Genomic DNA, 15,427 nt, shown 5'->3' on the forward strand with positions numbered 1-15,427 from the left:
TTAATTCTTTTCCTCCTTTTGTGTGTTTTTTTTTTTTAATTTATTTTTTTATGTTTTCCTCCCGTACAAGAAAGCAAAGCAGTAGGAGCAGTATTTGGTCTCTCCGACTTCCTCAGCTCTCTCTCTGCTACCTATCTGTGAGTCTGTGACCCTCTTCCCTTCCCCACTAGGCGTTGCTATTTTCCTCAAGGATGGATCAGTCGATACAGAATGACCTTAATGCCCCTCACTCCATGGGCACCACCATCATCGGCGTCACCTACAATGGCGGCGTCGTCCTCGGCGCCGATTCTCGTACCAGCACTGGTAAAATACCATCATACCATCCCTCTCTCCTTCCCTCTCTTTTGGTTTTTGTAGGGCGAAGCACTTGAGCTCCTTTTCCCAATTTTATTTGATTTTTGGGCGGAATTTGGTTGATTTTTGTTGATGATTTTAGGTGTTTATGTTGCGAATCGAGCATCCGACAAGATCACTCAGCTCACTGATAATGTCTACTTGTGCCGCTCCGGATCGGTATCTATTTCTCTCCGCTTCCTTTTTTTTTGTTACTTACTGAACAAATTTGATGTTTTTTTTTTTTTTTTTTTTTTTTTTTGTGAATGCTTGTGATTTCTGTTGTTTGCATACATGTGTGAGGATTAAATGGTGTTCCGCCCCTCAAGCTGTTGGCCTTAGGCAAGAGAAAGAGGAAATTTAATAAGTTATTATTGTTATGTCTTGTATTAATATTATGCTTTGTTCAATTTGATGGTAAAATAATTGAACTATCTTAATTAGTTATACACAAAACCAAGTTGATTATAAGATTTCGGAGATGTAGTTGACGCAATCCTGACAACAAAATTACTTAGAGGGTATAGGAAAGTTCTGTAATAGCCTTCGGGATGTCCTCCGTTATGATCTCGTAACTCTTGTTTGTTTAGAGCCTTACGTTTTCCAGATTTTAGGCAAACTGAGGGATTGTTTGGTGGCTGGTTGGATCTTTGGGCTTTAGCATGTCATAGTAAAAAGAATAACTCGACTCCACACACCCTTAAACCTTATTTGGGGTTGGCTACATGGATTTTCATAAGAAACTAAGTGCAATAGACCCCATGAATTCTCTTATGTTTCATGGTCGTATCTAGTCCTAATATCATCCACAGGATCTTTTGCAGACGCAGCTTCGTGACCGCTTCTACCTATTTCAATCCTTATTTCCCTTTACTATTGTTGTGTTATTTTGTTTTTGAATCATTCAATATCTCAGGAACATTGTTCGATAGTTAAGCAAGAAGGCCTTTTCTGTAAAAAACTCTGTAGTTTCTGTATTCTGTCATTAATCTGTCTACCATTCTATTCCCAGGCTGCAGATTCTCAAATTGTGTCTGATTACGTGCGTCACTTTCTCCATCAACACACGTAAGTGACAGAGCAACTGCTGGTTTTAAACTAACTGTTTTTTATCTTCCCCTTTGTATAAGAATTGTGCATATTTTTTTCTTATTTTCGTAGGTGTTTTCAGTGGCTTTCAACTATATAATTTTGACATGCTTAATTTTGGCAATTAACTCTTAAAGACATAATTCCAAGCAGACTGGAGTACTTTTGGGAAGCATTTTGTTGCACCCAACCTACGATGATTTTCAAAGATTTTTTGTTCATCTAATGGACTTCATTTTGTGGCATCATATGCTTTTTGGGCTTGCTGAATGCATTTTCTTTGTTTGAGTTTTCTTGCTGGAAATTAAATGAAACATTAAACATTGTGCAACCTGATAAATAGTTCTCAAAGTTATGCTTTAGAGGTTGAAGTTGTAAACTTTGAAACTTGTGGTGGTAAGAATTTTTAATTTTTTGTTGCAATTATCAGTCAAAAGTTTCGATTTGTGTAGGATACAGCTGGGCCAGCCTGCAACAGTCAAGGTTGCTGCAAACCTTATCAGGTTGTTCGCATACAATAACAAGGTTTGTCTCTGGTATTCCTTTTCCTTGCACAACCCTTGCGTCAGGCTGTGTTTTAGTTTGTTTTCCCTCCTAATGAGTTAAATCTTTTCTATTGTGCGAAACTCCTCTTCAAGAATATGGCATCTGATTGTAATTTAAAAGTATTCTGGAAATATTTTATAATATAAAATTCTAATGATATATGTAGTAATCTTTTCCTTTCAGATATTGTTTGTGATTTCATCATTTGTATAAGTCATGATTGCGGCTTCATGTGTAACTATTTGCCAGTATATTTCGTATTCCTTATGTATTCTTTCTATATTTGGTAGAATATGCTACAAACTGGCATGATTATTGGTGGTTGGGACAAGTATGAAGGAGGTAAAATATATGGAGTACCACTCGGAGGGACAATTTTAGAGCAGCCTTTTGCTATTGGAGGTGTGTTTTTATAACTCACATATGTTCTTTATAAAGATCTTCTATTTTGTTTTCTATATTTCTCTTGTTGGTTTCCTTGTCATGGTTGAAATGGTTTTCCCTGCAATTATTTTTTTTTCTCCTTTATATCATATGAAACTTTTCTGCATTTGCTTATGAGTTGGTGTAAATTTCTATATTACTCTTTGTTTTAGGTTGCTTTCTCATTGAGCATAGTGAGACCATCTCTAGTGGAGAGGGCTAAAGTTCCAAAAGCCAAAAAATGGCCTAATTTGTCCAAAAATTCATCTCCAACCGAAGGCTGGACTATAATTCCATAGAGCCCACTAGGCTATTATTTGGCCAAAGAGGCATCAAGCTGGCCAAATGTAACCCGATTTGAAAACATTAAAAGGTAGTTTAATGAAATTAACTAATAAATTTAAAGTATAAACTTAAAACTAATAAATTATTGAGGAGGCTATGTTTAGCCCCTTTGGTTGGAGATGGTATATTAATATGGCTTGACACTGGTCATTTAAAAATAATATTTTGCAAGGCTATAATTCTGGACGGGGCTATATTTAGCCCTTTCAGTTGGCGTTAATAGAAAATTCTTTCTGACAAGGTATCATCATACGGTGTAAAATAATTTGAACTTTCAACTCTACTTGAATTTTTATAGTTGAGTAAATGCACAGGTCCTCTACTTTAATTTTTCTTGCCACTTAATGCTATTGAATTACCATAAACTAGTGGCTTGAAGTACTCAAGATCTTTGTGTCATCCAGGATCTGGCTCCACTTATCTGTATGGTTTCTTTGATCAAGAGTGGAAGGAAGGAATGACCAAAGAGGAAGCTGAGGTATGTAATCTTTATGTTTCTGATATTTTTTTGTACTGCTTCAATGCTGGCTTCCTTGATATTTCTGATTAATAATGTACCAAGGTTTGATTCATTCATCATTGGGACAATGAGAAATAAATTAGTGAGATCCAAAATTGCTTGTAGTATTGTGTACGATGTTTACTTTGTTGTATGGTGTTTTAGTTAGGGTAATAGGGAAGTTGGGTGGCTGGTCTTGTGGTGGTAATTGGTTTACTTGGACTGCTATTTTGGTATTTTGGAAGGAACATAGGTTTTTTTCCTTTGAAGGAAATGTGGAAGTCATTGTGCAGTGTCCTTGTGAATGGCTCTTTAGGAGGGCCACCTGCTGGAGAAGATTTTGACTCTAAATTAGTATTTGATGTTACATGGGATGATTTTGCGCCTTGGGGCTAAAGATGTATGCACAAGATGATAGAAGAGTCTGACTCATATTTTGTACGTGTTGTCCACTAGCTTGATCAATATGAGTTTGTGTTATTTCGTAGTTTGTGGTTATATATGAGTTATGCCAAGGTCTCTGTTCAGTGTTCACAGATGATTTTGAGGTTGCACGGCAAGTTTTTCTAGAAATTTAGCATAGTTGTTTGGAATTTGGAAGCTTTGTGTAGTCTGTGGTATTTGTGGCCTGAAAGAAGTAGCAGAGCCTTTGAAGGAACACACTTATGCTATAATTGAGGGATCAGTTGTTAAGATGGTTTTTTGAGTGGATTCAGAGGACTTCAACACTCCTTTGAAAACTCTGATTCTGTTTTTCCTGGAATCTTATTTTGCTTATGTTACGCAGGTACTCCCTGTGTACTATAGGAGTCAGTTTTCAATAAATTATTAAAATAAAAAAATGAGATTATTTTGGTAAAGGTGTATGCGTGTAATTGTTTGTGTCTATTGTTAAATGATGGATTACTTGATTGCTTAATAGTTAATACTAAGAAATGCAACATGAACTGTTTTTCTTACTATTGTTTAATCTCTGTTATTCTTTCTTAAAGTTATATTACGTAGAATTGCTCAAATTCCTTTTGGTTCCGGCTGAATGTTCTCGCATTCTTACACTATGTTTGGTCGAGGGAAATAAACTTGGAATTTGGGTAAAAATCAGAATTTATAAATGGACATGTACTAATTCCCTTGTTTGTTTGGATTCATATTCATAAACATAGAAATAATTCTCATCTTTGAATAATTATGAAATACAGGAATAATTAAAATATTTATGCTATTATATTACCAATGAGTACCAATGTTGAGATAAAAATGTATCCCAATATTTTGTTTTCTGTTTTTCCATTCAAAAGTTTGGTTATACACAACCTAATTTCTTTCAACATCAATCTTTAACTGATATATTTCTGCATCTTCAAAATATTCTTCTGTATCAGTATTTAGTTCCTTGATTGCATCCACCTTGTTCATTGAAACTAATTTCTTCCTTGGTGAGATAATACTTTGTAGAATTTTTTCACTTAAAGCAACTGCTATTAATTTACTGCAGCAATTGGTGGTGAAAGCAGTTTCCCTCGCTATTGCTCGAGATGGTGCTAGTGGTGGTGTCGTTCGAACTGTCACTGTGAGTTTTTCTTTTATTCTACTGTAGTCTGCAATTACTTTATGGTTTTGGGAATAGAAATATCTAGTTCCACACTGATGTACCTGCAGCCATAGTCTGCCGAGCATGTGTTTTCTATCTGTAGACTGTCTAATTAGTTCAAAACACACAGGAAATTGCGTAATGCTTGTTATTTCAGTGACATGGTCTTCTTATGAGTTTGAAATTAAGCTGTATAGCTTATTTAGCAGACAATCTGTTGCGTTTTTATACAGTAGTGAATAGCTGTTATTTCCATTCAATGAATGTGTTGGTTCTGTTTAATCGAGGTTGTGAGGATTGAACTAAAGCCTTTCAGGTTATTTGGTCCCAAAATTGCCAAAGTACCCATTGACTAAGTATGTTTTTCATTTTTTATGGCCTTCTTTCTATCTTATATTCTCTTGTGATTGTATGCGCTGTTTGCAGATAAATTCAGAGGGGGTGACGAGAAACTATTATCCAGGCGACACCCTTCCGCTCTGGCATGAGGAGCTTGAACCCCAGAATTCTTTGCTGGATATCTTGTCATCATCGTCATCTGGTCCGGACATGATGATAAGTTGAAGATTGTGGTCTCCCGTAAGACTAGGTAAACCCCAGAGATACCATGAACGATACGCTTCCTCTTGCCCTGGTCTTCACTGCGGGGATTTCAGTCTGTACTCCGAAAGTTGTACTTGACAGTTTCAGATTACCATCTCATATTTGATTGAACTTATCTTGCTGCCTGCTCGATAAGTAGTTTATAAAAGAATTTGACTGGATCCCCTTGAAATTGTTACTATTACATTTGTAGGATCATTTGATCTCAAATTTGAAGTGACTTGTTCCATATTACTTTTGTATGTTCGTACTTCGAATTGCTAGACGAAAGAGAGATCTTATACACAGGTAAATCGAAACATAAACATAGGGGGTTGAGGTCCTGCAGAACAACTCACCTGCAACACTTGATTTATACCACCGTTGCAGGGAAGTTCTCCTCGAGGTCCAGAATCCAAGTCTCTGGTTCGACGATCCCAAGTTGAGCAGTCAGTTTTGACTCAATCTAATCCAATTCAAATCTTGATGCATGCAAATCCAGGGAAAGACATGAACTCATTTATCTTTTTAGGCTTCTTTTGGTGTCAAAGATTGGATCGGAATTGACAAACGATAATTCACTCGATTCAGTTATTTGTTGAAGGAAAAATGGACGCCTTAACTCCCAAACTCCCAGTTGAGACGCCTAAACTCCCAAACTCCCAGTTGAGACATGTTTCTTCTTAACTAATCCATCTTTTACCTTCAACTTCGACCATTTAGAATTGACGTCTATTTTTTCCCTTTAACGTACATTGAATCGAGTGGATTATCAATTCCGATCCAATCATTGACACCAAACAAGGCCTTAGGTTATGCTGCTACATTGATCTTAAGGTGTTTGGGAACATTATTCCATTACCGTTAATCAGTCAAAATTTTGCAAAATTTATTTAAGGAAGTTCATTTCTGCGCATTTATACACCGAGAACTGCATGACAAACATTTCATGCTGCTGATTTTTACAATGTACTTGGGTGGGAGAATTTCAATCTGAAAAGCAAAATGGCAAATGAAGTTTAAAATTGACTTCAGACATCATCGTTGTATCCGCAAATATAAAACATGCCGTACTAGATTGTTCACTAGGCCGGAAATTTGCCGTCCCGAAAACAGAACTCGGGACCAACTAGAACCACAAGAAATTTCGGACTAGGATCCTCTGTTCAGAACTTCAGCTTCTCTCCCATGCTTATGTAAGAGCTCGGCCAGAAAGTTAGATGCCAACCTTAACCATGAAATACCACTTCTCAAACTGCTTGCTCCAGCAACTAGTAACGGCTAAGTCACCAGAAAGGTCAAACTTTAATCTTTATGCCGTGCTGATTACCGTGAAAGATTTTCCTACAAGCATCTAAGGCTCCTACTAGGGAGAAAACTGTCAGCGTATTGGCATGCTACATTAGGCATTCCCACCATCCGAGCTGCTGCAAGCTTGGTTTGGGAGCACAGCGTTGCCACCAAAATCTCCATCCAAACTCATCTGCTGGACTTCTTGCGGGGAAAGGATCTTGATGCAGCGAACACAGTTCACAAACTCCCTGGAATAGGCAAAACAACTAGTTAAGAAACAAGTTTCGATGACAAATGAAGACTCCTATGCTTTTGGCCTACAATTTTGCAAACAAGAAAATGACGTTTGATGCACGTATGCTTATAATATATTTCAAATTTTGAGCAGAAATGAGATTGAAAGACTTACTCCCAAGGGTCATCTCCAACTAGCAGAACATCATTCTCATGATCTACATACACAAGTTTCCAGCCTACCCTCCCTCGGTCCTCTAACTGTCCCTCTATACCAAACCGTCGAGCCAGATCTTGTTTAAGCTCGTCATAATTTGAATAGCGTGTCATATCTATGGATCTCCCTACAGCTCCGCGTTTGTACACCTATACATAAACATTAACCAAGTTAGAGCAAAAGACATAATCTGAAAAGCTTGAAATAGATGGTATCACAATTCTTTTTTTGTTTTGAATTTAAAATATCAAACCTTGGTGTATGTCCGCATCCGCTGAAATGGCGGAGCAGGTGGCCATGGGCCGCTGTCCAGAAAGCTGCTATCGTTTATTGCTGAGTCAATCGAATTGAATGTCATATCAGGAACTCCAAAGGACTGGGAAACCATTGAAGTTGAAAGTTCCACCTGAGCATCTTTCGAATTTTCATAGTTGCCAAGCATGCCACCTGAAGAGAGAGTATTTGAAAAATCCTTTGCTAACCCCACCACGCCTTTGGCCAACATAGGATCAGGATTCAAGGGTATCCCTATTTGACCATCAATGTTAGAACCATACGGAACATTGTTTCTCTGATCCACCAGAACTTCCACTTCTTGACTTGCTTCTCTGAATAACATTGATTGTGGATGGAAAGGTAACGGGGCGTTATTCTGCTGTAAATGGACATCATTCTGAGAGAGGCCAACTGAAGTTGTTGAAGATGATGTGTCCAAGTAATCTGTCTGGGACGCTGCACCGTTCATGTATGCTTGCGGAGCAAGAATTCCTTGACTTTGATTCCTAGCAATGTTCACTGACGGCTTAACTTCAGACTTATGTTGGAAATCTTTCATCAAGTTACCATGAGATGGCATTCTGTCTATGGCACCGGAACTCAATATTGTGGTGGCAGACTGAGCTATGTCCTCCCCTATTGATGAGTTTCGGTGGGATCTGTTGTTCGTCAACGGTTGAATTACACTCGGGCCGTTGTTTGTGGATGGTGAAGTTGAACAAGATGGAACCTCATCTGTAATCCCAGACTGCCCAGCTCCTGCAACCGCTGTCATCATATTGCTACCCACTGTAGAGAGGTGATTGGTGGTTGTGTTTGGGAGTCCCATGTGGCTGGACATTTGAGGCAGCATACCAGATTGCTGCTGTTGAAGCTTTGGCTGCTGAGGTGGTTGAGAAAACCGAACATTAGCTTGGCTGTGACTATTCTTTGTCATCTGCTGTGGCATTGTTCTTGACTGAGGATGCGAGGTTGGTGCCATTTGAGGCATATCTAACATTTGGGTGGGAGAAGGCCTCGAGAAGCTCTGGGACATATCAAACATTTGCCTCTGCTGGTCCTGGAGTTGGACTTGTTGGGCGGGATGTTGCAGTGCCTGCTGCGCTAAAAGTGACTGCTGTTGCTGTTGAAGCTTCTGTAACAGTTGAAACTGAAGCTGATTATCCGAAAGATGTTGTAACTGTTGGTTCATTTGATCTGGTGGTTGAGACTGAATAAAACTCTGCTGTTGATTTTGACCCATAATTTGTTGTTGATGCTGCTGCTGCTGCTGCTGATGCTGCTGTAGGTTCTGAGGTATGTTTCTTTGAAGATGGTTTTGAGCAGACGATTGCTGCTGAAGAACACCACTGTTATTTTGGGCAAGGGTCTGAGGTTGCAAAAGCTGGGACTGAACTTGGCTCAAGGGCAGAGTTTGATTGACCGAATTTTGCCGGGGTGGTTGAGAATTATCTCCCAACTGTTGCTGACGTTGTATCATGGATGCTAACGGGCTCAATGAGGATGCCTGCTTTGGGAGCTGATCAAGCTGTTGCACTTGCTGAGGTGGCCTCTGGCCATTGAATTGTAAATTGTTCATTTGAGGTATTTGAGGAGCCGACAAGCCCAACTGCCGAGAAAGATCTGCTCCAGCAAGGTTTTCCATAGCTGAACCAGAATACGAATGCATATAATTTGGCTGCATGGAGTTGCCTGCGGAAGAATTTTGCTGCAAGTTCATCCACTGGACTAAGTTTAGGCCAGGTAGAACCTGGGGATCCTTCATGGACATATCATCACCAAGCCAAGGCATTGTTCTCTTGAAAAGATTATCCATATCATAGTCCTCATCTGCGAAAGATAAATCAAAGTTATTGATGTCTTTTCACCAAAATTCCAAATTCAAAATGCGGTTAAGTTTCTAACGGCGCGTTTGGCTGACTCAAAACGAGGGTATAAAACATGCAAGGAAAAGGATAATGAAGCCTCCAAATGATTCAAATCATAGTTTGTTGTAGCATACAAAAGATCACAAAAAAGATACCCTTTTAAGTCCAAAGGTCAAACATTTATCATAGAAGGAGGAAGAACTAGTATAATTCATCCTTCAATATATATTATATCTTTTACCTGGCATTCCTGGTTGCCTGGGACGCTTTGATCTGAAGAATGGTGGGGGGCAGATGAAAAATGGAGCAGTAACAGGCTCAATTTCCCAAATTGAAACCCGATTACGCCTTTCCCCAGCAGTTGATTCGTCCCAACCAACCTATTCAAAGAAATGTGAGGCATTAGGGGTTATTTTCAATGACCGACAAGATGACTGTAAGAACAAAGGGAAGAGATACAACGAGAAGTTTCCATCACATTTACCTGCAAATTACGCCATTGTGAGTGCTTCCACCTAACAGGATCAAGATCACTAATTCCTGTAATTGTACCCATGTACCTGCGCAACAAAATTTCTTATGTTCAACTCCTACACTACCATAAGGTTTGCAAATGATCATATTCCGCAGGCCATTTCTAGTTCATTAAGTATATTTTGTGAATTACGTACCAGATCACTGATGCCAAGATTACTAAAATTCTACATAGAACTTAAACTGAGATACAAGTATACAACTACCTTCTTGTCCCTGACTCTTCAGTTTCGAACATCATACGAAAACGCATGCCTAGTGATAGTTGGTTGCCACATGCTGCCTTGTAGTACTTGGCTAAAGGGATAACAAACTCTGATGGACTAGCCCTGCATTTGGAAAAGTATATTTTAAAAATGATATATATTGAATTCATTCGATGAGTAATAACAAAGGTGAGTCGTTCCCACAATTAGGATTCTATAGTCATAAAATAAAGATGATACATTCGGAATAAAAAATTGATAGATGTTAACCTAGGATTGTAGAATACTGTGAAGGGGCTATTATTAGCGGCAGCATGAGCTGCAGCTGCTAAAATTCCAATATGCATACTGTCACTTGACAATACTGAAGATGATAGGTTGGTGGGTTGCCTGTTTGCTCGTCTAATTCCCAAAAGAAGCTGCTGTTTTTCATCCCTGATCATGAAAAGTGTGACCGTCAGAAGAAGTTGCTTATTTTCCAGTCCAAAATAGGGAAGAGGAAACTAAAATATACATCTGTATAACTTGAAAGAGGCACTTTTACCAATAAATCATACTTAAGGTGAAAATTTAATACTCCAAAATAGAATATCCCAAGATTTCCATTTCATCGTGATTACCTGATGAACAAGACGGAATCACCAGCGAAAAGCCTCTTCCCACTAACAAATAGGCTCCATCCTGTTGTAAGCAAGTGGCGTTTTGGTTGCCCTGAATCAAGCAAATCAAGGAATGACATGAGATGTTTAGAAATAGGATACTAATGGTTCATCCATATATGTACATTCAAATGGATAAAAAGATAGCATACCACGATAGATATGGCGGAAGGTCCAAACAGTATCATGCAAATCCCGGGCGACAAGTTCTTGGGCAGGTGGTTGCATGGAGAAATCCTATGTAGAAGATGAAACACTATAAAACTTTGCAATTATCGAGGAAAACCTTGGGAATGATGTAAACTTGCTTACGAGAGGAGGGAAAATCTTTTCTGCTGCACGTCGGGGCACTGAGAAACCTCCATGAGTGCTTGTATCACTTGCTGTCAATGTTTTGCAGAAAAATTCTGGTTGGGGCTTATTTGTCTTGAGCGCAAGATCTGATCTCAATAGTGCATCCTTGTCAAACTACACGACAACGAATTGATGAATGAGGTTCCAGAAACTTTTACCTTCTAAAGAACAATGGAAAATTATCAAGTGACAGAAAGGCATGCCCATAGTACTATAAGAACGTAATAATCTTCAAGTCATTACGAACATAGTCCTTACCGATGACACGGGCAGAAGTGTCATCTGAGCATAAACTTCGTCTGTTTCGGGGTCCGCCTTGTAAATGAAACATAAATGAGAAAATCAATTAGAAATGATCATGAATACAACTCTGTTTACAAAGTAATACTTAAAGCAGATAAAATCACCCATACATGCAAGGTGACATTGTGAAGGAGACAAAGTAGCTTGGATGGAAGATTCGGGTAGTTCGGTATTTGACCATCCACATCCTTTTTCATAGAAGCCGCAACCTGGAATCGGAAATTTCAGGTACAAATCAGTACAGACCGCCTCCAAAAGGAAGAAACAAAAAACACCCAGGAAATTCTCCAAAAACAAACAACAATAATAAACGTATTTACTTAAATCCAAATAAAAACTTAGCTACAACAGTAATTGTTGAACAAAAACAGTAACAATATTTCAAAACCCATCAACACCAATTGCTTTATTCGGAAAATAAAGTAGCAGTAGACCACAATATTTCAATGTTTTAATGTGTGTGTGTGTGTATATATATATAACACACACACGCGCACTTATATATGCATAAAACCAAATGTTTTGGGAAAATTTAAAAAAGGAAGGCCACCAAAAGATTGCTATTAACAGAGAGCTGCTTGATAAATGAACTCAAAAAAACATGAGTTCATAAAAATGGCAAAGCAGAATGTGAAGGATAAGCATAAACACCGATGCGGCGCATGATAGCAACATCCACAATAAAAAACACCCACCCACCTGTTCGCTGTGGCCTTGAGGGAAGTACACCACGTGGGTCCCGGCCGGCGGCAAGTTCACCAGCGGCCCGGCGCACGCTTGCCATAGCTCCGGGTTTATGCTCTTTACATTCTCTCCCCCTGCACACGTGTCGGCCACCCATTCGTCAGAAACCACCACAGCACAAAACCCCCGTCTTTTCAGTTTGTTTTCCGAGAAAACGCAAACGGGGGAAAGAAAATTAAAGACCAACTGAAAGGTTGTAAGAATCTGGATTCTGGGAATCTCAGAACGTAACCGCCGGCCAGCGGCAGTTAGTTACCGAGTCCCGTATATAAAACTTGTAACGAACAAAACGATATAAACAGACAAATCAAATAAATACACAGCAATTGTATCGATCCACCGATCCATCCGCTGCTTTTTAAATATCGTGTTTTTAGAGAGAGGGAGAGTCAATCGATTTGAGTGTTCTAGAGAGAGAAAGCACCGACCTGGGCATGAATTGGATGCGCAGTTGGCGACGGAAGCTCCCGCGCCGTTCGCCGGCGGCTTCATTGTTTGCTATGGCGACTTGGGTTTTTACGAAATTGTATAAATCGCCGAGAGTCTCACTTGCGCATATCGCCAGAGATATATTGGCAAGGAATTAGACCTGCTTTCCGAGCTCGTCTCAGCTCCCGGACGACGCACTCGGACCAAGTTCTCTATCAGCTGAGTTCAGATCAGCTCGGCAGAATCTGCAGCTCCCGAAACAAATTGAAAAAAAAATGGAAAAGAAAAACTTTCCCGGAAAAAGTTTGTAGCTTTCCCGGGAAAGGGTAGGGGCTTTTCCGGCGAGGTAAAGGGGGGGAAACGGCGAAGTAAAAGGAGGGAACAGAGGGGCAGAGAAAAAGGAGGGCTTGCTGAGACTAAGAGAGACCAAATGCTGAAGCTTTGCCCCCTACCTTCCCCCACACCACCCAGACACTGCCTTTCTTCTCTCTCTCTATCTCTCTCTCTCTCTCTCTCTCTCTCTTCTTCCGAATGCTCAATTGCTCCCTTTTTCTTTTCTTTCACTTTCTCTCTTTCTACATCAAAATAATTTCTCTCTGATGTTCCTTGAAAATGGCACTGACTAAAATGGGGCTTTGGCTCTTAGTTGACCTTATGGAGTAAAGTTAAGGAAAAGAGTAAAAGAGTAATACTATCCTAATTTTTTTTTTGGATTATATTTACAAATTAGGTGATATGTTATAAATATAAAATAAACACGTTAATTAATATTTAATAATTAAATTATCAATAATCATATCATATGATTTAAACTTATTACAAACTTATCAATTAAAAATGGCCTTGCTCTAAGTTAATAATCTCTAGTAGCTCTTTTTTTTTTAAATACCTTTTAGGAAAAGGGTGTGCTATTCACACGCTCATTTTTACTTCTCATACACCGTTTGTTAATTTTTGGTCTTTGATCTTTTTCTATTCATCCGATTTAACGGTTGAAAATTAAAAAGATATGTGAGAAGTAAAAAGAGGTCCCCTTAGGAAATGGATAGTTCATTTTCTATCTCATTGTTGGCACCTCGGGAGAACTAACAAAAAAAATCTAGCTAAATAACTAGCTATCTTAACCTTGTGAAGAATAACTAGCTAGATTTAGCTAGGAAGGGATAAAGTTAAATTTTTGCTAAACATTAAAAATTATAAAATTGTATTGTTTATGGGCTTTAAGATAAAAAAGGGCTTGGGTTGTTGTCTTTAATATAAAATATTACTTAAAAGTGTGTAGGAGTATCGGTGTAGAATAACTAGAGTACTTTCATTCTTTTCTCAAGGAGGTATATATAGGATTACAAGTAGGGTTACAAGACCATACAATCTAATCAATTTACACCCATGACTCACCAACACTCTCTCAAGGTGGAGCATAGATATCATCGATGGCCATTTTTACAAGTGAGTCACGAAAAGCTTGACACGACAAGGCATGTGTTGGAATATCAACCAGCTGCTCTGTATTCTTCATATACGGAATTAACTTGATTTTTCCTTCAATTTCTCATAAACAAAATTACGATCAATCTCCACATGCTTTGATCTAACAAAAATTTAGCTTGTATTGTTGAGATGCTCACTAATTACCCTAAAGTTAATTAGGAGATTACCTCAAATTACCCATTTGTCCCTTTCATAGTATAATCTAACACATGAATATTTGTTATTGGCTGCAAAACAAAACATGATTATGTGTTAATTGACCAATATCTTGACCGTCACCATCACTGTCCATTGTGCACATGATGAAAGTTATTGTACATTGGTTCTTTGTGTTTCCTTGTTCTTTTCATCTTCAACATGATGTTTACTGGTTGGATGTGTTAAATTTCCGATTTTAGATTTTTTAATTATAAATTATTGTTTATTGTAAAAATGGAGACTTTGGATACGGTCCTTAGTTATGAATATTCTTTGATTGAAACCTTGTTGGTTTTTAATTTTTGATCAAGGTCCTTGAAATTAATGTGATAATTTATTTCTATGTACGTTACTATATTTTTTAAATTGAAAATTAGAAATTTTAGTTGTTTATATAAATGAGATTTTAAATAAAAAAAAACCATAATTTGTGGGATTAAAAATATTAAAATATAAAAATACTAGTGTGTGTGTATATAAACATGGGTACATTCATCAAAATTAACCAAAAATTTAATTGTATCAAAACATGGGTACATTCTTCAAAATCACAAAAAAAAAAAAAAAAAAAAAGATATCAGGCTTAATAACATTAGTAAATTTCTTCGATTAAACTTGACATGGATACATTTTAAAATCAAAGAAAAAAGAATGTACCCATATAAGTTAAAAATGGATTAGAAAAAAATTGAATAGATTTTATATAAAAAATTGTAAATTTTACATATAACAAATTGGTATATTTAAGAATGAGTACATTTTAAGATTAAAAAGTTTTACATGAATGGGTACTTATAATTAGCATGGGTACATTTAGCAAAATAAAAAGTACAAATAAAATAATTATATATGGGTACAAATACAAATAAACTTTAAAAAATATGGGCACAAAAAGAAATTAATATATGGGTACAAATTAAAACTGAAAAGAAAATTGGTACAAATTAAATATGTGTCCAAATTAAAAATGGGTACAAACTAAAACTAAAAATATATGATAAAAAATTTAGTCAGAAATATAAATATACTAATTGTAACATTTTTAACATTAAATAAATATATTTAGAAATAAAAAAATATTTTATTATTGAAATAATTAATGATGTTATTAATACCCAAGGACCTTGATCAAAAATTGAAAATAAATAGGATTTTAATCAATTGAGTAGCAAGCTGAAGGATAAGAACCTAATTTCTTCTTGTAAAAACC

General features: G+C 37.4%; 2 protein-coding genes across 2 annotated transcripts; one reads left to right on the forward strand and one right to left on the reverse strand.

Annotated features, from left to right (window-relative positions):
* Positions 1-56: 56 nt before the first annotated feature.
* LOC103952196 (proteasome subunit beta type-6) lies at positions 57-5,666 on the forward strand. The gene is made up of 8 exons (XM_009363742.3): positions 57-306; positions 440-516; positions 1,349-1,404; positions 1,878-1,950; positions 2,262-2,373; positions 3,144-3,217; positions 4,734-4,808; positions 5,256-5,666. The coding sequence occupies exons 1-8, from the start codon at positions 192-194 to the stop codon at positions 5,391-5,393; spliced, it is 720 nt and encodes a 239-aa protein (XP_009362017.2). The 5' UTR covers positions 57-191; the 3' UTR covers positions 5,394-5,666.
* A 739-nt stretch (positions 5,667-6,405) lies between these two features.
* LOC103952195 (auxin response factor 19) lies at positions 6,406-13,059 on the reverse strand. The gene is made up of 14 exons (XM_009363741.3): positions 12,528-13,059; positions 12,055-12,173; positions 11,466-11,564; positions 11,311-11,367; positions 11,011-11,166; positions 10,851-10,935; positions 10,660-10,750; positions 10,310-10,474; positions 10,040-10,162; positions 9,784-9,859; positions 9,541-9,679; positions 7,409-9,261; positions 7,114-7,304; positions 6,406-6,952 (listed from the first exon to the last, which is right to left on the reverse strand). The coding sequence occupies exons 1-14, from the start codon at positions 12,589-12,591 to the stop codon at positions 6,814-6,816; spliced, it is 3,357 nt and encodes a 1,118-aa protein (XP_009362016.2). The 5' UTR covers positions 12,592-13,059; the 3' UTR covers positions 6,406-6,813.
* Positions 13,060-15,427: the final 2,368 nt, after the last annotated feature.

This window comes from the organism of the source record quoted next, unplaced genomic scaffold, assembly GCF_019419815.1.
Source record: "Pyrus x bretschneideri cultivar Hongxiangsu unplaced genomic scaffold, Pyrus_bretschneideri_v1 Contig46, whole genome shotgun sequence".
NCBI lineage: Eukaryota > Viridiplantae > Streptophyta > Magnoliopsida > Rosales > Rosaceae > Pyrus > Pyrus x bretschneideri.

Excerpts from the sequence above, each read along its gene's own strand:
- LOC103952195 (XM_009363741.3), bottom strand. The coding sequence starts at position 12,591 with ATGAAGCCGCCGGCGAACGGCGCGGGAGCTTCCGTCGCCAACTGCGCA. Across the intron at positions 11,167-11,310 it reads CACTTCTGCCCGTGTCATCG|TTTGACAAGGATGCACTATT; the intron begins GTAAGGACTATG and ends GTTGTCGTGTAG. Across the intron at positions 6,953-7,113 it reads GTTGGAGATGACCCTTGGGA|GGAGTTTGTGAACTGTGTTC; the intron begins GTAAGTCTTTCA and ends TGCCTATTCCAG.
- LOC103952196 (XM_009363742.3), top strand. The coding sequence starts at position 192 with ATGGATCAGTCGATACAGAATGACCTTAATGCCCCTCACTCCATGGGC. Across the intron at positions 3,218-4,733 it reads TGACCAAAGAGGAAGCTGAG|CAATTGGTGGTGAAAGCAGT; the intron begins GTATGTAATCTT and ends AATTTACTGCAG. Across the intron at positions 4,809-5,255 it reads GTGTCGTTCGAACTGTCACT|ATAAATTCAGAGGGGGTGAC; the intron begins GTGAGTTTTTCT and ends CGCTGTTTGCAG.